This window comes from Dinoponera quadriceps, unplaced genomic scaffold (genome assembly GCF_001313825.1).
Source record: "Dinoponera quadriceps isolate SergipeBrazil2010 unplaced genomic scaffold, ASM131382v1 scaffold616, whole genome shotgun sequence".
Taxonomy (NCBI): Eukaryota; Metazoa; Arthropoda; class Insecta; order Hymenoptera; family Formicidae; genus Dinoponera; species Dinoponera quadriceps.
In genome coordinates this window covers 178,336-199,931 of record NW_014555184.1, presented here as the reverse complement: position 1 = coordinate 199,931, position 21,596 = coordinate 178,336, and the positions used below count along the sequence as shown (strand labels likewise).

General features: G+C 48.7%; 3 protein-coding genes across 5 annotated transcripts in view; 2 read left to right on the top strand and 1 right to left on the bottom strand.

The window, feature by feature from the left end:
- Positions 1 to 4,398, top strand: part of LOC106743379 — a 6,809-nt gene extending 2,411 nt beyond the window's left edge. Inside the window, exon 4 of the mRNA XM_014617166.1 lies at positions 3,556 to 4,398. Coding sequence (XP_014472652.1) covers positions 3,556 to 4,398 — 843 coding nt within the window. The remainder of the gene's footprint in view (positions 1 to 3,555) is intronic.
- Positions 4,399 to 12,497: 8,099 nt separating this feature from the next.
- On the bottom strand, positions 12,498 to 20,514 carry LOC106743323 (cuticle protein 19.8-like). Of its 3 annotated transcripts, none has more exons than XM_014617050.1 (3): positions 20,456 to 20,514; positions 13,545 to 13,806; positions 12,498 to 13,346 (listed from the first exon to the last, which is right to left on the bottom strand). In XM_014617050.1, exons 2-3 carry the CDS (start codon positions 13,554 to 13,556, stop codon positions 12,498 to 12,500), a joined length of 861 nt encoding a protein of 286 aa, XP_014472536.1. In that variant the 5' UTR covers positions 13,557 to 13,806; positions 20,456 to 20,514. The 3 variants fall into 3 exon arrangements, with proteins under 3 accessions (XP_014472536.1, XP_014472537.1, XP_014472535.1); XM_014617051.1 differs by having other exon boundaries at positions 13,545 to 13,690; positions 20,456 to 20,492; XM_014617049.1 differs by lacking the exon at positions 20,456 to 20,514 and having other exon boundaries at positions 13,545 to 15,387.
- Positions 13,296 to 21,129, top strand: LOC106743324 (larval cuticle protein A2B-like). The gene is made up of 3 exons (XM_014617052.1): positions 13,296 to 13,376; positions 18,267 to 19,433; positions 20,464 to 21,129. Exons 2-3 carry the CDS (start codon positions 19,422 to 19,424, stop codon positions 21,064 to 21,066), a joined length of 615 nt encoding a protein of 204 aa, XP_014472538.1. The 5' UTR covers positions 13,296 to 13,376; positions 18,267 to 19,421; the 3' UTR covers positions 21,067 to 21,129.
- Positions 21,130 to 21,596: the final 467 nt, after the last annotated feature.

The window sequence follows — 21,596 nt, the reverse complement described above, 5'->3', positions numbered from 1 at the left end:
CCTCCCCCCACGAGAGTCACAAAAGTGGGAAAAAACACACGACTTCGGAGACATCCCATGTAACGCGACGTGTTCGCAATTTGACCCGATACCATTCGATCTTTGTAGCGTGCGATGTATCGTCGGCAGTTGCATAAATATTTCCGCGGGATGCAGCCGACTTCTGGGGATGAGAGAAGAAGCGTCAGCGGCATCACGTTACATAAGCAGCAAGCGAGTCTGCGGATAAACCCGTTTCACGGTCACGGTCGGCGCTCGTCCTCCTTAATTATACCGAGTGACTCATCTCTGTTTATGAAGGAAGAAGCGACGAGACGCGAGGGTGATTCATACACCGCTAACGGACGCGCATCCCACGTCGTATCTCCGGCCGCGGCTCTTATCGACGTTGTATGCTTAAACGGTTACAATGAGCCGCCGAACGAAGAGACGTGCCGCACGATGAATCGTCGTGTCGTGAGTGCGCTTAAGGATGCATCAGCCATAACTGAGAATAACGGAAAAATCATGAAAAAATTACGTATTAGTTTACGTGTTTCTTGATTTATACACCACTTTCTATTATCTATGCATCTATTAGATCAATTATTGCATGAATATCAAGCATCAATAAGAAAAATTGGAAACAATATTTTAACATTTATTATTCATGTAATGAAGTAAACATTTAGGAACGTGATCATAAATACGAAATTTATGAATGGCTCTTTTGATACGCCACTGAAATTACGGCACCAGTGGGCGATACATCCTTAATATTCACGGCTCGTTGGGCTTTTTTTTTCTTCGCGGCGACGAAAATGTAACACTTACTTAGCTCAGGAGTCGCGAAAAAATCGCCGCTATTACGCAAGAGTGAAAGCACCGGCGCTGCATAGGAGAATTATCGCCGGCCACCGTGATCTCGCGTTTTTTTTTAACGCGTTACGTATCGCGCGTTGTACGCGCCTTTACAATCTCACGAGTGAGGTAAATTTTTCATCGCGAGCGCAAAAACTCCGAAACTCGCGCGAGAAATAAGACGTTTCTACGACCTTGAGACACCATCTCGTAGAAGTTACCATTACTGTATCAACGACTACCGTATCGTTATTATTACCTTAGCTTGAGCTATCCCCGGCTTTCGAAGATCGCCCGAGATCATTTGTAACGCCGCCGTGCGACGTGTTGGAGGTTTGCTCTCGATATTTTTCTTCTTTCCCCCCTTCAACAAAGAGAGCTCGACGACGATTCGATTCAAGAACGGATGAATGATGATGGATCTCGCTGAATTTGGCGCGCGTTGCGCAAAGATTCACGCGAGCACGCCGATGGCGGCCAAAGGTGGATCGAACCTACGACGTTTCGCAAGGGAGAGCGCGAAACAACCGCGACTGACGATTACGTGTGCCGCAATTAATGCCGCGCGGTAACGTCCGCGCGTCGGCGGCGGACTCATCGTCGCCACCGCTGAATGTTAAGTTCGCCGGATTGCAGCAGACCGGTGCAGGCGGACTCGCGCGGGAAACGCCGTTCGTGCTTTCTTCTTTCGTCGTCGAACGACCTTGATAGACGACCGGCCGCCCTGTATTCGACATATTGGCACACACCACGTGCGCGCATACGTGCAAGGCGTGCGCGATCGCGCGTATTTCGGCGATCGTCCGCCCGCCCGCAGTTGCGTTAGGCAATGCACCGCTTCGTCCTTTGTCCTCTTCTTCGAGCATCTATCACATTGCAAACGAGATTTTCCCCGACAAAGGGCCGTTCCCCAAATTTCGCTCTTGCGACGTCTCCCGGTTAAGAGAATATTCGTGTAAATTCGAATCAGTTCGGTGATTGTTGCGCGCGTTTGTGACTATATTTTGACATGAAATGTATGCGCCTATTTTGACTAATTTCCTCTCTCGAATACGACGTGATCATAGATCTGCGTATAATAGGAAGCTGAGGGGAAAGAGAGAGAGAGAAGACTCGCGTGAGCCGGTGTGTTCGAGGACACGGTTCTTCTGGCGATTTCTTCGTCGGCCGACCTCGAGCCATTTCTACGCCGTCCTCTCCGGCGTATTGACTTCCAAGTCGCGTGTATGTCGCGCGCCGGCGATATGAAGAAACATATAACGCGCGCATACGTTGATACAACGTCGCGTTCGACGACTCTTGTACATCGCAACGATCATCGGTGGGTCAACGAGCGCGACCGGAGGATAGATGTTGCGGCGGAGACAGAGCCGAGGCAGAATACAGAGGGAGAGAGAGAGAGAGAGAGCGAGAGAGAGATAGAGTGATTAGAGGCAGGGAGTGGGGGCGTACGCGGGTGGCGTTAACGCGAATTCGGCTTCGCGAGGAGCATCATCGTCCTCGGATGACACGAGACGCGACGTATAAAAGTACGGGCGTTTTCACCCCGAGGCATCAGTCCTCCGGCGATCCTCCCACGAACAAACAAACATGACCGGCAAGGTAAGGGAAGCTGGGTGGTCCATCGCACCACCCTCATCTTTTCTTCTGCTTGAGGAGAGGTGTTTTTTTTCGTTTTTGTAAGCCGTAGAACGATATTCACGGTCGGATCTTGTGTATCTAAGATCGTCTCGGGTTCATCTCCGGGTGCTGTACGGCTCATTTTTTACTGGTTACGGAATACCTGAAGGCGAACTTGAGATGATCTTAAGCATAAAGTCGACTGTGTGACCGGTGTTCATAGTCAGATCTTGTATTTGAGGCCCTTTCGAGTCATCTTCAATTACCGTACGGAATAGTTTCACTGGCCAAGTAGTATTTGAAGGTGAACTTAAGACAGCCTCGGATATAAGATCTGACTATACCGATCAATGGCTTTGTAAAGCTTCATAGCCCGATTGCATCAAACTACAATTAAGCTGAGCGAGAATCGCAACTGAAATTTCTAATGCCCGTTCCCACCACATGATTGAAATCTAATTGACGATTAACTCTACGGAAGATTTAACTGTAACTAAATGACGAGGATAAAAACATTTATTCGTATTAATTCAATTTCTCTTATATATGTATATATATTAATCGATGATCAATTCAACGGAATTGACTAATCGCATTGGCCAATTAGTTGAATTGATCGATGCGATTGGTCAATTTCCTCGAGTCATTCGTCGATTAGATTGAAATCACGGTAGGAGGTGCGCGAGCATTAATCAAAGTTTGGCGCAACCTAATTCCTTCTCTTTCTCAATTTCCTCTGCGACGGAACTTTCAACTGGTGACCCAGTAGGTAAATAAACCATCGCTCAGCGCTTAATCGGATTTGGTGCAAACCAGTCGGGCCATAGTCGGGTCTTACATTTAAGATCGTCTCAGGTTCACCTCCGCGGCTTCTGGTAATTTCGTTGCTCCGGAGCAACGAAAGAAGATAAGATCCGAGGATAAACTCGGGACGATCTCAAACATAAGATTGAATTAAACGGATATTGGCGACAGTTTATAATCGACAAACACTAATCGTCCTCTCCACCCGTTCGCCCGCTCAGAGTTGCCCAATCGAGACTCTGCGCTGCCGACGAAACGATCACGAGCTGACGAGCTACCGTTATCTTTCAGCTCGTCTTATTCCTGGGACTGTTGGCGCTCAGCCACGGGGTAGTGGTGCCGGCGGTGCCGTTGGCGAAGCTGGAGGAGTTCGACGCGGTGCCGCAGTACAGCTTCGCGTACGACGTGCAGGACGCGGTTACCGGCGACTCGAAGGCCCAATACGAGACCCGCAACGGCGACATCGTGCAGGGTAGCTACAGCCTGATCGAGGCGGACGGCACCCGGCGCATCGTCGAGTACACCGCGGACCCGGTCAACGGTTTCAACGCGGTCGTCAGCCGGCAGCCGTTGACGGTCGCCGCCGTCGCGGCGTCGCCGGTGGTGCCGCTGCGGCCGGCGCTACCGCCGCTCGCCGCGCCCGCCGCGGCCCCGTCGATCCCCGCGCTCGGGCCCGACTCCGACGTGGAGGTGCTCGAGGCGCGATCCGGTCCTCTGACGCGGGAACAGGAGATCCAGCGTCAACAGCAGCTGCGGCAACTGCAGCGCCTGCGGGAACAGGAGCAGCAGCAGCAGGAGCAGCAGCTGCGACAGCTGCAGCGGCTGCGGGAGCAACAGAGGCAGCAGTCGTCGAGGTTGCAGGTACAGCAGCTGCGACAACAAGCGCAGCGACGGCCGCAGGAGGAAGAGCAGCAGGCGGAGCAACGGCAGGAACAGCGGGAACAACAACAGGCACCTGGGCGAGCCGCCGGCCAGCCGGTGGCGAGCGCTCGTGTGGCGGCCCTCCCCGCCAAGGCGATAGCCAGCTACCCGACTTACCCCTACGCCGCGTACACCGCGGCGTACACCTCGCCGCTCGCCTACGCCACCCCCCTCGCCGGTCTCACTTACGCGGCCGCGCCCGCTCTCGCTTAGACCACCTATTCGTAATTCGCATGATACCCCATGATTTGCTACTCCGAGACTTTTGTAATTTGTACGCTGCCTTATCATGACTACTGTCGATGGGAAAGCATAATAAATCGTTTGCCATGAGTTGCGTGTAGCGATTATTACGACGAAATAAATATCGGTCGAATTAAAGATCGACAATGAGGGGAACTGAACGCGTCCTCGTCTCGAAGGAAATCGAATTTCTCATTCTGAGAATCAAGTTCGGCTCACACCCAGGCAGCACAAATTTCCACAAAATGTTTGAAGGACATTCAAGAGACGTATATTTGCGGATGGGAACCGAAAATTCTGTTTCTTTCAACCACAGCACACTCGATTCGTTTATTATTACGTTCATTTAACGTATTAATTCAGGAAAATTTCTCAAAAAATATAATGATATATAGGATACGTCCATATATAAAAAAAAATATATATATATAATTATATACATCTATATATAATCATACATAACTGTATCTCTCGTCACTTCATATATAATAATATATTTTTATTTTACATATATTCTCTACATGACGCCTCATGTACAATTATATTTCATTATATATGGAAAGTTTTTTCTGAGTAGAGATGCGGTTTTGAGAGCAAGTGTCACGGATATAGTTTACTACATCGGAAGGATAAAAGAAAGACTGACGAGAAGTCTCTCTCTCTTTTTCTTTCTTTCTTTTTTTCAAACTAGCGGAATCTCAAGCACTCATCTTCGCGCGCGGACTAGGCCACTGACCGCGCAGCGATTCTACTCGGTTACGTCGTAGGTCACCGCGCTAGCGTAACGACCGCGTGCCGCGGCGAGCGGGCGAGTGAACGGGCGGGCAAGAGCGTGGACGCGTCGATCAATGTCACCGATTTCGCGGATAGATCGCTTGGCTGACTGTGTTACGTCTGATCACGTCGCGTTACGCAACCGTTTCGGGGCCCCGCCGCGCGTGTTTACGCAAGGAGCGCGCCGTGCGAGTACACGCACGCACGCATGTATGCTGGTGCGTAATGCGACCTTCGGTTACGCGCGTTGACCGTTCAACGAGCACCGTCCGACGCGATTCAATTTCTTTTTGTTCTTGTTCTTGGACGATGGGCAACTTCTGTGATGATTATCCCGATACGTCGTGGCTCGTCAATTAAGACAAATTAATTCCAAATATTACTCTCTAACACTTTGTACGGACCAGCCAGTAATTATTTCTTACTAACACGATTTCAAAATTATACGCACTGATATAACATTTATTATGTAACATTGATATAACATTTATTATATAACACTGATGTAACATTTATTATATATCATATATTTTTCTGTTTACAATGTATCCTGTCGTAATTCTTTGAATATGTTATTGCTTGACATATAACACATTAATTTCGTTTAACTTCAGTTAAGTACACGCAATTATCTTTGTTTACGAAGGAAGAAGTGAATGTGGCAGATTTTAACCGAACACGCGTGAATTATTCTAAACGAATTTCTCTACCCTTGGGAAAGAAATCGAATAAAAATCCGCGGGAAAATGGACAAAGAGCCGGGTTTTTCCGAGTCTTCAAAGCTATACGAGTGTTATCATACTAATTGGATTTATGTTGCCGTACAAACGCAGTTTACACACAGCATCGTTGCCAAGTAAATTACTCCTCCTCACGAAGCAAGTAGTGCGAGTCAACGCCAGTCAGACGCGTCAGAGTGGTTACACGTGCTTTACTCAGCCGAGTCTTGTATTTCAGTAGCTGGCTAATTAATTAATACCGCAATGAATATCTCTGTAAAAGCAACGGATCGCCGATGCGCTAAAACAACGAGCACGTACTTCGCACGAAAAGTGGACGTTTGCATAATTATCACAGATTACGTTTATCTTCTTCACTCCTGATCCTCCAGAACAATGCACGCGCGTTCTGTCGAAGGGTCGACGCGACAATGAATTAGCTCGAATTACGAAAACACGAAAATGTCGGTACGACGAAGAAAGGCCCGGCGGCGGAGACGAGAGGGAAAGAGAGGCACAAATCGACTTTCACCGCGAACAGAATCGCATTTGCAGCCGCGTGCGAGCGCGGCCGTCAAAGAACCGCGCCCAATGTCACTATGCGGCACCACCTCGTAATCGCGCCCTGTATTACGTTTGCTTGAGAGAGAAAGAAAGAGAGAGAGAGAAACCGGTCCACTTTTGGACGAGGACCGGAATCCGCGAATCGCCGCGGGCGGGACCACCGCCCTCTGTTCCTCGATCGCAACACCGGGCCTGATCTCGCTCTTACCTTGACAACTGACCGCTTCCCCGTCGCAGCACTTTTGCGGAATTTCTCACCGAGGAACTTTCCGCTCCGATCGAGTTATTTCAGACGTTTCAGCCTCGATAGCGCGAAAAGATTCGAAATCATCCTGAATATGCACAGGACGTCTCGTGTTATCTGCTAGATAATTATGACGTATCTCGAGCATTCAGGAGATGAATTTAATCGCCCTGTCTTCTCGATAAACGCTGCTCCAACAATGCCTTCCACTTCCGGTTATGGCATTTTCTTCTCTCTCTCTCTCTCTCCCTCTCTCTCTCTCTATCTCTCTCTTTCACTCTCTTTCACTATTATTGCATTTAATGTGATTGAATGGCCGATCTTTCTGAAAACCAACAGGCACAATACGAAAATATGTAGATACGAGACATTCCAAAGTGAAAGGCATTATTGGAATAAAATGTTCCTCGTTGAGGAACACGTTCCGTGTAAATAGCGAGCGACAATTCGAGGATGATCGTGCGAATGAGAAATACGCTCTCCGCCTTATTGCGTTATCACATTGACGTTACTATATTGCGTTACTACCTTGGCCATTTGTTTCCCTGTTGACGTATCGATTCGCTGCAAGACGCAGCTCTCGATTGCGCGAAAAAAAAAGCGCGTAAACGTGATGTTCGCGAGAACGATCGAACGTATCGCGTCGTTCGATTAGCGCGTCGCTCGTGATTCGCAACGCGCGCACGTAGTAGCGCGTTCGCGGTAACTGCAACTGCTATCGTGATGGGAATATCGTTTGGCTCGCGATGAATTACAGAATCGAAGCGAAGAAGAATCGAATCGGACGAACGTGTCCCGCGCTTTCGGCTTTAAACGGACGTCTCAGCGGACGAGATTGCTGTACGCCTCTCTTTCTCTCTCTCTCTCTCTCTCTCTCTTTCGCTCTTTTTTCTCTTCCTCTCAACGGAACATTCGAACTTACCGATTAAGGCCGCGCGCGCTCTTTTTATTATTATTTGCCCAGGCTTGAGTGCGAATCAAGGTCACCGGCTGAGACGAAAATGGGTCGGAGTGTGTGATATGTACAAGCGATCGGACAACAACACAACATGCAAATCGATCGAACGGCGCGATCGAAGAACAGCGAAAAATTGCTGCTGTCAGTCGGCTCCTCGCTTCTCATAAGTAATCGACGGGGAGGATTCGCGCGCAAGCCGCGAGATAAAATTTCACGTCACATCCATCAGTGGGATCCTCTCCTTCTCCACCACGCGTGATTTCTCACCGATGCACCGTGTTGGGTGCGCGAGCGTTCCCAGCGGGTACACGAGTGAGAGAGAAAGAGAGAGAGAGAGAGAGAGAGAGAAGCTAGGGCCAAGGCGATCCGTCGTTCATTAACGTTACTCGTCGTGTGAGCAACATTAAAAAAGCGCCACGTCGGTGAGGACGATGAAAAATGCGCGAAGAAGGGAGAGCGCGAAAGCCCGCGAAAAAGAACGGGTCACGGGAGCGTCGTCGCCGATGATTTATGGCCGGGTGAAATGAGACAATGTCGCGGGCGATCGGCGAAAATTAATCGCGAGGAATATTCGGCGAGGAATTGCGCGAGCGTATCGCATCGCGTTATCGCAACGAGCGCCACATCAGGCCGACTTGCACTTGCACTTTCGTCGAGGACGCTTGTGACAGGACGCTCGGATTCGAAGTGACGGATTGCGCAATCGCGACTTTTCTTCCTCCGGCGGGCTCTACGATATCGTCGCATGCGCGATATCTTTCACTTTTGAAAGTCGCTTTGTCTTCCACGTGCGTACACGCATATTACGGCCCTCGCGCGCTCATGCAGGCGCCCGCATGGACTTATAATTGGCTTATCCTCGCGAGCAACTTACCGCACTAACGAGAACTCCCGAAAAGATCAATTGAGATACGAGGTGAGAGCAAGATCGAGTCAGGTCGATGAATATTAATTGGCAGCCGAAGTCGCCGTGAGGAAGGTTGCGCGTTGTGCGGAGGCCCCTGCGGGACCTCTCGCGCGGTTAGTCGCGTTCCGTAACGCGATCGCGCCCTCGAATTTGCATCTCCAACCGGATACTTTTCACCCGACCACATCGTTTGACTTCTTCCAGCCGGTTCGAGAAACGATCCCCCGCTTCTTCGTACTTTCAGCTCTGCGAACAGAAATGTTGAAATATTCAAATTGCCGTTCTCATCGAAAGGTCCTTTTTTTAGGGAAATAATCAGTGTCTCGTCAATACGGCTAAAAAATAATAAAAACCGGCCGGATATTGTTAATTCAATCAATTCTTTAGTCGCCAGTGTTCCACTTACGGGACAATTTTATTAAAAAAAAGTAAACAATCCCGGGAAGTAATGATTGTATATAATTATATAAAATTATATATGTGATTACATATATAAATTATATACGAATTTTGTCCATATATGGTGGATATAATTGTGTCTGTACGAAAAAAATGATATTGCATTATTTGATTAAACGTCGACATTATGCCACCAAAAGCATTTATTTCGATTGTATTTGTACACATTTTGTATAAAATAATATTTTTTCGTTGTGGGTATATAATTAATTATAATGATATACAATCATATATAGAGATAAATTTCATACACGACTATCTTTTCCCGGGAAATTATTACGTAATTAAAATGTAATTCTATTCTCGTGTTTTCTACAACACCGTCCTAATTTTCTCCAATTACCTACTTCCGATGAAAACAAAGATAAAGTATTTCGCATTCGATAAAAAGAACGAGCTTCAATACTAATTTCAATGCTAATTAAATTAATTAATTAATCTTCAATGCTAACAAAAACCTCCAAAAATCGATAGCCTGATTGAAAATGTTCTTGAAAGACTCATGTGGTCTTTAATGGATTAGTAAGATAGTGATATCAATTTATATTAATAATACGATACATGTACGTGTATGTATGCGTATATGTGTGAGTGTGTGTGTGTAAGTGACAGCTTTCGTATCAAGGTCTTTATTATTAGCCGGCATCGGCATCGAGGCGTACGTAATCCATCCATTGCCAATCGTTTTCTACGGCAGCGAGCACGCGTGCACGCGCTTCCCGAAAAGCGCGAGCGGTCCGCCCTGTTGCGCAACTGCAGCGTTTAAATCGAGACCTGGAATTTGGGTGCCTTTCTCCCTCACCAGTAAATGGATTCGGGCCCGCTGCGAGCGAACTCGAATTCGGTGGTGTGTGCGTAATTCTTCTTTCTACACGTTTCTTCGTCGCGCTGCGTGCGTCGTTACGCGCGTGCGAGACGCCGTTCGCGGCCCCCCGCGACTCCTCGATGAGGAAACAACGAATCACGCCGCAAATGAACAGTTTATTCTGCGTTTGGCACAGCAATGAAACCCAGACAGCAGAAATGTCCGAAATCGGAACATGAAACGTCTTTTAGACGTCTTGAGGTCGCGCTTGGTTTTTTTTTAAATAGCAATTTTTCGCAGAATAAATCGTTTTTCTTTTTTTTTCAGAAAACTGGTCTTTTCAAAATTACATTCTATTCCACCGTCNCCCCCCCTCCATCACAGTCTCGTCCTGGATCGTCGCGATTCACGGCGAAACGAGGGTAAAAAAAGCATCGTCTCTCTCACGCTCCGGGTGAAATCCCGCGATCCCCGCGGCCGTCGTGCCCTTGACGCTCTCGGGGTAAACTTTCGTGCGTAACACCGCGGCATCGGGTGTCACGCTATTTCGGGCGTTCCGGCCAGAAGAATTGACCCACTTTCTCCGCTTTTCGCTGGTCCTTTCTCGAGCGCCTTCCCGCGCCAGGATCGAAGCTCCGCTTTTGTTCGCCGCGCCTGGCCCGGGGGACCGATTGCAAAAGCGGTTGCATCGCTCAAGGGTCGGGCATGACAATGGAAAAACATCAACTTTGCGCGAAGTCGCCCGTCACAATCCGCGTGAACTCGCGCGCGTCGTCGTCGCCCGCGAGTCTCGCTCGCCCTTCGTTCCACTAATCGAACCGGATATGATATCGATTTAAGCCACATTCATCGTCGTCCTTATATATTTTCTTTTTGAATATATATGATGCACTTCTTTTGAAACATCAGTCCGTAACACTTTGAATGATCCACTTTCGGTAGTTATTTCTTATTAATACGGATTTAAACAAGTATGCGTACTGGTAACATTGTATCGTGTATTATATATAATAAATGTATGTATGTTAACATTATATGCATTAACATACGATGTATTAACTTCATTTAAACTTCAATTAAGCGCACGCGATTATCTTCGTTACGGAAGGAAGTAAACGTGGCGGGTTTTAGCCGGACACACACGTGAATTTCCCAGGGAAGGAACCGGAGATTCCGCGGGAAGGTGAGGAAAGCCTCCAGTTTTCTTTCCGAGCCTTCAAGATTCTTGAAAATCGAAGCTTCTGCACGCAACGGAGTCCGAGTTTCTCCGCCGTGGTTTCGCAAAATCGCGGCGAACGACGGCGGCGTGGGAACCGTGCGGGGCGTCACAGCCCGCTCCTTGCGTTTTCCGCTCACGCGCCCGCGGATGTCTACTTTCGATTTGAGATTCCTGCACAACGCGCGCGCGCAAATCGCTCTCAACGTCGCGCGTATCATAATCGCGACGGCGACGTGGTGGTGGTGGAGCGCGCGCGACGTTGGAATCGCGGCGATGAACGTCGCCGATGTCGAACGCGCATCGCGACCGAATAGATCCGGGCCTTTCGACATCGCCGCGGATTTACATCGCCGGCATGACGACACGGAACAATGCGGAGCTGCAATCCGTCGCCGGGACGGAATGTCGCGCGCACGCGCGCGATTAGCACATCCATACGTGTGTGGTAATCGCTCTCCCCCGGCTCTAGATTCGATCGCTCTAATCGTTTCTCTCGCTCGCCTTTCTTCTCTTAGAAAGCCACACCGGTGACGTACCCGTGAATAATAATCGATCCGATCGTTTTTACAATGGTCGGGGAACGAGTTCCAACGGCTGATCTTTTCGCGTCCGAGTTTAGAGTTTCGCGAGCACCGAAAAACGGTCTCTCTGCTTTCCTATCCCGGGGATGGAAGAATTAGAAAGATTCACGCGTGTTCGATCGTAACCTGCCGCGCTTTCTCCCCGTAAGGAAGACAAATAATCCGTGGAAAAATAGGGAAAGAACCCCCGGATTTTTTCAAGCCGTTGTAACTACACACATCCGATACCCTTCTATCCGTCGCCTCGGCCCGTTCGTTTTAACCGAATTAGCGCTGGGACTTCCTTCCTTTTCCCTCCGACACTAGGTCGTGCACTCCCTTCGCTCCAAAGCGAAAAAGTGCACGGCCAAAACGAAGGGATCTCCCGCAAGACGCTCGCGATTGAAAATCGCGAGAGCGGTGGTGATAATTGCAGCAACGCATGTGGCTCCTCTGCAAAGCACACCAGCGCATTCCAGTACGGCGCATATCTAGCATATCTAACGAGCATCCCAGTGAACGCCAGCTAACGGTAACACAACATCAATGTTGTGATTTCCAGATCAGCAATGTAAATGCAGTGCAACGCGTGTGTTATGTAACAGTTACATTACAGAGTGGGCGATTACGTAATATTGATGTTATGTTAATCGACGTTGACCGGGATGGCGGGTGGGAAACGGGGTAGGGGGCAGCCTCGCGCAAATCAGTAGTCCTGGTGAATTCTTTACATCATGTAACTCACTTTAATCAGTCACATAGGAGAAATGTCTGCTATAAAAATAAATAAAAGTTCGGCCTGAGTCGACAACTGTGGGGGGGAGGGCGAAGGGGGGGACGAGGCGCGGGCGAGTCGCGCATCAGTGGATGTAGGCAGCTGGGGCGGCGTAGGAGATGGCTGGCGCGGCGGCGAACTTGGCGAGGGGTGCTGCGTGCGCGGCGTAGGCGACGGGCGCAGCGTGTGCTGCGTAGGTGACGGGTGCAGCGTGCGCGGCGTAGGTGACGGGTGCAGCGTGCGCGGCGTAGGTGACGGGTGCAGCGTGCGCGGCGTAGGCCAGAGGAGCAGCGTGTGCGGCGTAAGCCAGAGGAGCAGCGTGTGCGGCGTAGGCCACGGGGGCGGCGATCTTGGCCACGGGAGCGGCGTAGCTGATGGGAGCGGCAACCGGGGTGGCGATCTTGGCTACTGGCGCGGCGTAGCTGATGGGAGCGGCGTAGCTGATGGGAGCGGCGACCTTGGCTACGGGGGCGGCGTAGGCGAGGGGAGCGTGAGCCACAGGGGTGGCGATCTTGGCGACAGGCGCGGCGTAGGCGAGAGGAGCCGATGCGACGTGAGCGACGGGGGCGGCGGCGACGGCCTTGACGGCGACGGCGGCGGGCTCCTTGCGGACGACGGCGTTGAATCCGTTGACCGGGTCAGCGGTGTAGTCGACGGTGCGCCTGGTGCCGTCGGCTTCCAGGAGGGAGTAGCTGCCTTGGACGATGTCACCGTCGCGGGTCTCCTGCTGGCTCTTGGCGTCCCCGGTCAAGCTGTCGTGCACGTCGTAGGCGTAGCTGTACTGGGGATGCGGGTCGAAGTCAGCGTCGACCGCCTTGGCGACCACAGCCTTGGCGACCGGGGCGACGGCGACCGGAGCCGTGGCGTACGCCAGAGGAGCAGGGGCGAGCACACCGGCGTTGGCGGCGACCACGAGGGCGGCAAAAGCGACGAACTGAAAGAGAGAAAGTGAGTGAGTTCGAAGGTGAGCTCCTCAAGAACTTCTCGGTATACTCGAAGTCTCGAGGAGACTTGATGTTACTCGATTCGATACGCCGTTTGCGAGACGAAGACTCGAAAGAGAGAGAAAGAGAGGTTCGATAAGACCCAGTGCACCACTGCCTACAGCAGCCTCGTGCGGTCTTCTACCCACCTTGAATGCCATTGTTGAGTGGATTTGGTTGGTTTTGGTTATCTACCAAAGCGAGACTGATGATGTCCGTTGTTGATCGCAGCCGCTTTATATACCCGATGGCCGGGCCACCACCGTGGGTCCCCACCGTCGGTCCCGGCCTGAAACTTCGAAAGTTCGCCGCCGTTGACATCCGCGACCGGCCGACCGGCCGCACTTGAACTTGGCCGCCGCGCACGATCGCGCACCCTCTCTTTCAATTGCCGCGGCCGATTAGAAGGACCTGGCCAAAGATGGCGAAAGAACGGGTCTTGGAGGCGGAAGTATTTAGAAATCACTTGATTCTCGTATAAGAAATAATCGCACGATCAGCTCTTTCTTTCACGTCAGTATCGGGGTTGAAAATTGTATGATCGAGGCACCGGCTCTTCGAAACTTCGACACTCTGAATCTTCGACGCGTTACGTTCGAGTAATGAAATTTGTCTTATCGTCTGAAAAATATCTTTAGGACCTGTTAGGACGTCTTAACGTTCAATTGATACTCTCTAATAAGACAATATTTTGTTTGCATTCTCTAAAATTAGTTTTGTTAACAGCTTCGGTATGTGAATGTTCGAGCGAAGTTCGGAGCTTCGAATAATTCGACTTCGAATCTCGGAACTTCGTCGTGAAATATCGAAGAATATTATATTATATTATACCGAAGGATTATTTTGAAGCTTCGAATATGCCAAATAATACTATCTACTAGTCAATATTTAAAAAAATGACAAGAGACGCAAGGCTCGAAAATCATTATACGTTATTCTTCTTGCTTTCACACGTGTTTCCTATTTCTGGCGAATTCGTTCACTTCTCCTGGCACATTACAATGAAATCCTCGTCCATGTTTTCTGTCTATCAGCGTAATCGCTTGGTTGTGCAATACTCTCGCGAGTCTGTGTACATCACTGACCACGCCGAACGCTTTTCGTATGTCCAGTGCGTGGATCAACGATTTTTCACGATCATCTGATTTTTTACTGATCATCGATCGCCGATTAGATGATTATAATATAGATTTCTAATTAACTGAAAGCTAAGTTAGCACCTTTGAACGAGGCAAAAAAGCACTGCGAGCAATCTGTGAACGATCGAGATGGGAATTAAACTCCGTGTCGACTCGTCTAGACGATTTAGAATTTAGATCAATCTAATCCCGGACGCAACGTTACGGATTTATTTTTAGAATACAATCTTAATGGCTCTTCAAGTTGCCCAACGGCGGAGTAGAAATTCCCTTGGTACCTTCATGAAACATCTCGATGGCTCCCGCTCGTTCTCGTCTCGTTCGGCTGGCGCAAGAGAATTTTGTTCGTCAAACGATACAGGGAACAAAATTATAGTGGTTTAGAAGAAATTAAAAATAAAAGTTAAAGATAAAATATTAACATCAAGGAACGCGTATAAAACGTGTCACCTTTAGTTGCGAATATCTTCCAAATGGTCAATTGTTTCATAAGAGATTTTTTCTTCTTTATGGATATGTAGATAATATGTCCATCAATATGGAAATAAAATTTAAAAGGCTAATTTAGGCTACTTTAAGAAAATGGTTTGACGGACCAATTACCTTAAAACTGGAACGCATTTTTTTTCTATGTGACAAATAGATCTGTAATGTGTCTCTCTCTTTCTTCCTTCCTCCGGAGAACTCTAGAATATCTAACATCCTCCCACGTGCGAGAGACGATGATCGTATCAAAAAGCAGTGTCTCTTTCTCTCTCTCTTTCACTTTCAAGTGGAGCATAGCTGAGGAAACAAGAATCGCGAGCAGCCGCCTCCTCCTACTCCTCGTCGTCGTCGTCGCTGTTGTCGCGAAACTTTCGACGCGTTTCGATATACGTGTCGCCGTGTCGAATGTGTCGTGTCCCGGACGGGATACGCGTCGTAATTGCGTAATCGTATCTAACATCGTCGGCGGGGCCCGCGCGACGGTTGGGCAGAGAGAGAGAGAAGTGGAGCACTTTCATAAAGAAGAAATAGGTGGGCCGGCTGAATTCGCGCGTCGAGGCCCACCTCGATCGATCGTGGCCGCGGGCATTATCGGGCGGGCCGCTGATCGACGATCGAGATTTCGAGCCGATCGCGCTTCTTGTCGCCGCGAGAGATCCTCGCGAGAGATCCTTGCGACGCCGCGGGAGATTTCCGTGACGTGCGTGAAAAATCCGATCTTCCTCGGCTGCGTCCCAAAACGGGGATAATGAAAACAATTAAATCCCTAGTTAAATGCCAATCGTCCAAATAAATATTCAGATCGGGTCTCTCCAGCCGCTTGGAAACTCGCTCGGCGTTCGGCAAAGGAGACGCTTATTGAGAAATTTAATTAATTCCGTCAGCGCGGCCGGGCTGTCCGATGGCGTCGTAACTTCGTGCGATTTATCTTGCATGCGGAGCATAAGGATTGCAGCCGCCGTCGGTTCAAATACGCGACAATGTCGCCGTGCTTCCTTTGATTCGCGTCGCGAGAGAAGACGCGTCCGCGGACGGCATTCGACGGACAATTTACGGGGGACGAGCCTGCAAATGGCTTCCTTGCGCAGCCTCGTCCTCCCCTTCGTCACCTTTTTCTTCTTCTCGACGCAGAAACCCGTCGGCTTTGATTCGGTCGATTATGGAAAAGACCGAAGGTTGCGACAGGAAGTCCGGTGATCGGCGGCGAATCGCGCTCCCGACCATCCGGACGTTGAAATTGATAGCGAATTCGATCACTCGCATTGGTACATGTCAAAGACTGCTCTATGTGCATTGTTTAAACGAAAAAAAGTATATAAGCATTTTGAACCATTAAACGCCTATTATCACGTTGCAGAGGGAAAAAATTAGTATCGAGATTCAAGACTTATATTCTCATATATAAGCGTGAATACATTATCTTATATACGTAGTTCGAAAATTTATTATTCTATCAAATAATTAATAATTCGTTCTACATTTGTTCTATCATATTCCTGTCATTCAAGAGATAATTTTTACGAATTAAAAGGGGAAAAAAAGGTATCTTCAAACTGATATAATTCTTATAGTGAGGATACCTTTTTCTTCTCAATTCAAGTGAAAATTATTCCGGAATAACATAAATGTATTTTTGGCGATATAAATGTATAAAATATATTTCTTCGTGTAAGTACAAGTTTTATTTTCATATAAGATCGAATTCGCTGTGATATCGTCCTGTGCCCGCTCTCGTTCTCCTCCGGTGGGACCTTTCGCGAAAAAAAAGCGTTTGTCCCGGAACCGCCCGCGGTATTAATTACCGGGACGGGCCGTCGCGGACTTGAATTTCGCAGTCGAGTCGCGCGCGGCCTTCGCACTCAGCAACAAAATACCATTAATTACAATCGGAGCGGCCATCTTTCATGCGCGCGCGAGCAAATCGACTGCGACGTTTCTCCCGTTAATAAGCGCGCGAGAGTATATTTTTTCCGCGCGCGCTTATCCCTCTCGTTCGTTTCGACATCGAGCGACACGCGGCGAGAGCCTCGCGCGCAATACGGAGGTTTAATTGTGGAAATTCTCCTCCCTTGCGTCTCCCCTGCAGTCCGACCCGAATTTTTATACCGAGCAATTATCATCGCTCGCGAATCGCAAGCGTGCTGTCCTTGCGACGTTCGTGCGATCAGCTGATACGAGTCTCGGGAGATACAATTTATCAGACGTAGAAACGTGCGAGAAGAAATTACGAAGTTTCGAAACGCGTAATTATCCGAGTTCGAGTACCTGGCCACCTACCCACGTATCCATTAAAGCAGTCGGTCCATCGAACTATTTTCTTACACCGAAAAAAAAATTGTTGTGTTTTTCAATCTTCAGATCGGATCGATTGTTTTCCAACTTTACCATTCTATGTATATTTGTCCTAATTTCGCGCTCAAAATTAATATTTATTACTTAGTTAAATAAAGCTATAGGAATGTGTATTTTCGATAAGTAATAATAAATATGTAGGAACTCCTTAATATCGTTAGTGAAAATCTGGCATTCTACGGATCAACTCATTAATTGCTGTTGATCGGCTCTTGCACTGAAACGCGCGCTCACATTCGCGCACTTACACGTGAATCGAACGTCGTCGAAGGCTCACGCAATTTGACGCAAGTGTGATGCTTCGTTCCACAGCACTGTGCAATTGGTCGCATCGATTAAGTCGCATTCCGCGCGTTACAAGGGCAGAGTTTGCTTGATCGCGAATAGCGACAGAGGAAACTTACGAGGCGGTCGATAATTCGCACGAACTTTCGCGTACCAACAAATTGAATCCCGCGAAGCGATCGCGCATGGATGTACGCAGAAAGATATATGCTGTATTCAAATTAATGTTACTCATTTTAAGTATTTCGTAAATTTATATATCTGTAAATACATCGCAAGTATCGAATTGATTGAAAATATATATTCTGAATCCTAGTAAATTCACAATACTCATTGCTTGAACTCAATTCCAGTCCAAAAATCTAAGAATATTACAATACTCTTGCTTACATATGAAGATATCTATCATTGATTTAAAACTATTTTTCTCTGTGCTGGCTAGCTCTGCGCGAAGGCAATTGTTTATTCTATTTAAGTAAAAGAATTCAAAGAGAAAAATCTAAGTAAATACATATTATCGGTAGATAATTATTAGAGATTATTAGAGAGTATTAAAGATATCAGATACTGACATCTCTAGTGAATAAGTATTTTTTTGATCTTTTTTAGGTACTTTTTCATTCAACGTATACGTTTCTTAAGAGGAGAGACGCGCGGACAAGCTGAAAAATGTCGAGAGAAATCTCCCGTGTGGATCATAATACTCAGGGCGAGCGAGTAGTAGAGGATTATCAAACGCGCGGCATTAAAATCACCACGAGGCCGCAAGGACGAGAAATATCAGAAATATCAGCCGAGAGGACGACAGAGGGTGACAAATGAGCGCGTGTCTATGCGACGGACGTGTTAATAGACCCGGGGAGACTTCATATAGAGCGAGGAAAAAAGAAAGTCACGCTCGTAATCGGGCAGTGGAACTCGCGCGCGCGAGTATAATCATGTAATCGTCTAATAAAAAGGGAACCTCCTCTCGCGAAGAGCATTTGATTCGAGTAATGATGTAAGAACCCGATGAAAAGGCACCCAAACGTATTTTATCGAAACTCGAAACACCCGTCATACCTTTCACACGGCGCACAAAGGGACCTCGTCTTGTATAGAAATGCGAAAAATCTTCCACGAGAAGAGAGAAAGAAAGAAAGAGAGAGAGAGAGAGAGAGAGAGAGAGAGAGAGAAAGAGAGAGAGTCATCTGGAGGATACGATGCTCTCCCATGGTCCTTTTCTCGCATAAAATCCTCAATCATAAGGCTGTGAGCAGAGGAAAGAGAGAGGAGAAGAAAGGGAGAAAGAGAAAGAAGAAGTAAAAAGGGGAAATTCGGAAGAGCCAGTCCGACGGGCCGAGAGAGCAAACGCTCTCCGTGGAACCCTCGACGGAGCGAGCGGGGGAGGATTAGGTAACTCGTGGCAAGGACGTGGCCTAGTCCCCGGCGACGACGACGACGGTACACTGGCCGGTTGTCTCGGGGCCCGACGAGAGAGCAGGGGCTCGAACCCGGGTTCGGCTGGTCGCTGGGCGTGGTCCGATTTCTTGCTCAATTTTGCGCTGCTCGCTGTGCGTGGCCGCGAATCGGGTGACCGTCGAAGGTACCGTCACCCAGTTACGTATGCTCCGGCGTGTGGTGGTGCAGCGTAGTGTGGTGTGGGCCTTTCGGTAGTCCCCGGCGCGGCGGTATAAAAGCCGAAAACCGTCCATCCACCGGTATCATTCGCATCACAGACTCAGATCGAGCGAATCTACCAATCTACCAATCAACCAAGCAACAATGGCCTTCAAGGTATTGCGATTCTCGAAGTACGCCGGTCCCGAAATCGCTCCGACCACGGCACGTTCGGTTAATTGCGGATTATTTACAACGAATTCGCGGGGTAATTACGAGCGAGCTCGTCCGGTCTCGCAGCCACGCTTATTGTCGCCCTCCCGGCGGTATTATTGTTTCATTAATCGGCTCGAAAAAACGGCGCAATTAACGGCGAATCCGCTCGAAAGTGGAGCGCGTGAACGAGCGAGTAGACGCGGCACGCTCGGTAAACTCGGCACGTACCGGCTTTCGTCGAAGCGACTTCGCCGTCTCTGCCTTCGTCCGGGATTCTCGTCGTTCGCGCACTGAAAATCCACCACAGTTATTTTCAATCTAAGTCCCATCGATGCGATTTATCGTTATCTCACGTGGAGAAAAGTACGAGCGAGAATTTATCTGACGATAAACGCAAAATAAAGAAGTGTTTCGGTTAAAGAAAACATAATTTCCGGTTCTCGAACGAAATTCGGTTCTTACGACGGGAACTCTATTTCTTTCAACGCACACTTTTGGTTCGTCCATCGTCTCACTTTACCTTCTTTGTTTTAAATAATAAGTTATCTTTAACAAAGAATATTTTCTTGATAACAGTCTTAAAATATACTAATCATGATGAATCATTATGAAAACTTCATTATCGCGTACTCAAAGGAAGAACCTATTTTTTTAAAGTATGAAAGTATTAAGACATATAACAATTTATATAAGATAATACAAACAATATTATATAACAATTATAAGAATGTATTCTCTTTTTCAGAATATTTTATACTTCATCGAAAAGAGAGAGAGTTTAGTCTTAACTTAATATTCTTGATTGAAATACCAAATTTACTAAGAATATATTTTGAACAAATTTTATGCTTATGATGTACTTGCAGCATATTCGCGGATACACAAACTTACGAAATACTTGAGACTTACTCGAATGCAGCATGTATTTTGTTTTTTCGCATGTACGTCGATCGAATTGACATCTACTAACAACACACTCTTACCTCCGCAGTTCGTCGTCCTCGCCGCCCTGATCGCCGCCGCCAACGCCGGTGTGCTCGCCCCTGCTCCTCTGGCGTACGCCACGGCTCCGGTCGCCGTCGCCAAGACGGTCGACGCTGACTTCGACCCGCATCCTCAGTACAGTTACGCCTACGACGTGCACGACAGCTTGACCGGGGACGCGAAGAGCCAGCAGGAGACCCGCGACGGTGACGTCGTCCAAGGCAGCTACTCCCTCCTGGAGGCCGACGGCACCAGACGCACCGTCGACTACACCGCTGACCCGGTCAACGGATTCAACGCCGTCGTCCGCAAGGAGCCCGCCGCCGTCGCCGTCAAGACCGTCGCCGCCGCCCCCGTCGCTCACGTCGCATCGGCTCCTCTCGCCTACGCCGCGCCGGTCGCCAAAATCGCCACCCCTGTGGCTCACGCACCCCTCGCCTACGCCGCCCCCGTAGCCAAGGTCGCCGCTCCCATCAGCTACGCCGCTCCCATCAGCTACGCCGCGCCGATCGCCAAGGTCGCCGCCGCGCCGGTCGCTTACGCCGCGCCGTTCGCCAAGGTCGCAGCCGCCCCCGTCGCTTACGCCGCCGCCCCTGCCTACCTCCACTGAACTGACTGGATCGTTACTTAGGAACCATGTTTATCGAATAAATCTCATGTTTCTTAGCAAGTACACCCACTCGTTCTGAAATTATCCTCGCTCCACCCTCAACGGCCTCGCTTATCTCGCGATCGTTACCCGCGTTCGCGCGAAGGGTTCTTCCTCGCGGTTCTGTAGCTTCCTCTTTAGCCGTCCACTCGCGATCACTCGAGCTCTCCGCAGTAGCGGGAGGAAGCGAGAGAAGCGCGAGAAGCGCAAGAGAGACCCTCTCTTCCTCCTCTAGAAATAAACTCGCCGAGATCGGATCAACTTCTCGCAATACCAATTACGGTCAATGTAATAATTCCGTGCAATGGCGCAACTCACGAAAATACGTATGTATGAGTGATGTATTATAATATATTGCTTAATCTTTCTGATCCGATCGCGGAGAGAAAGAGAAAAAGAGAGTGAGTGAGTGAGTGAGAGAGAAAGAGAGAAAAAGAGAGATAGAAAACCGCAAGAAGCAGGGAGCCAGTTGAGGAAATCATCGAATTTGG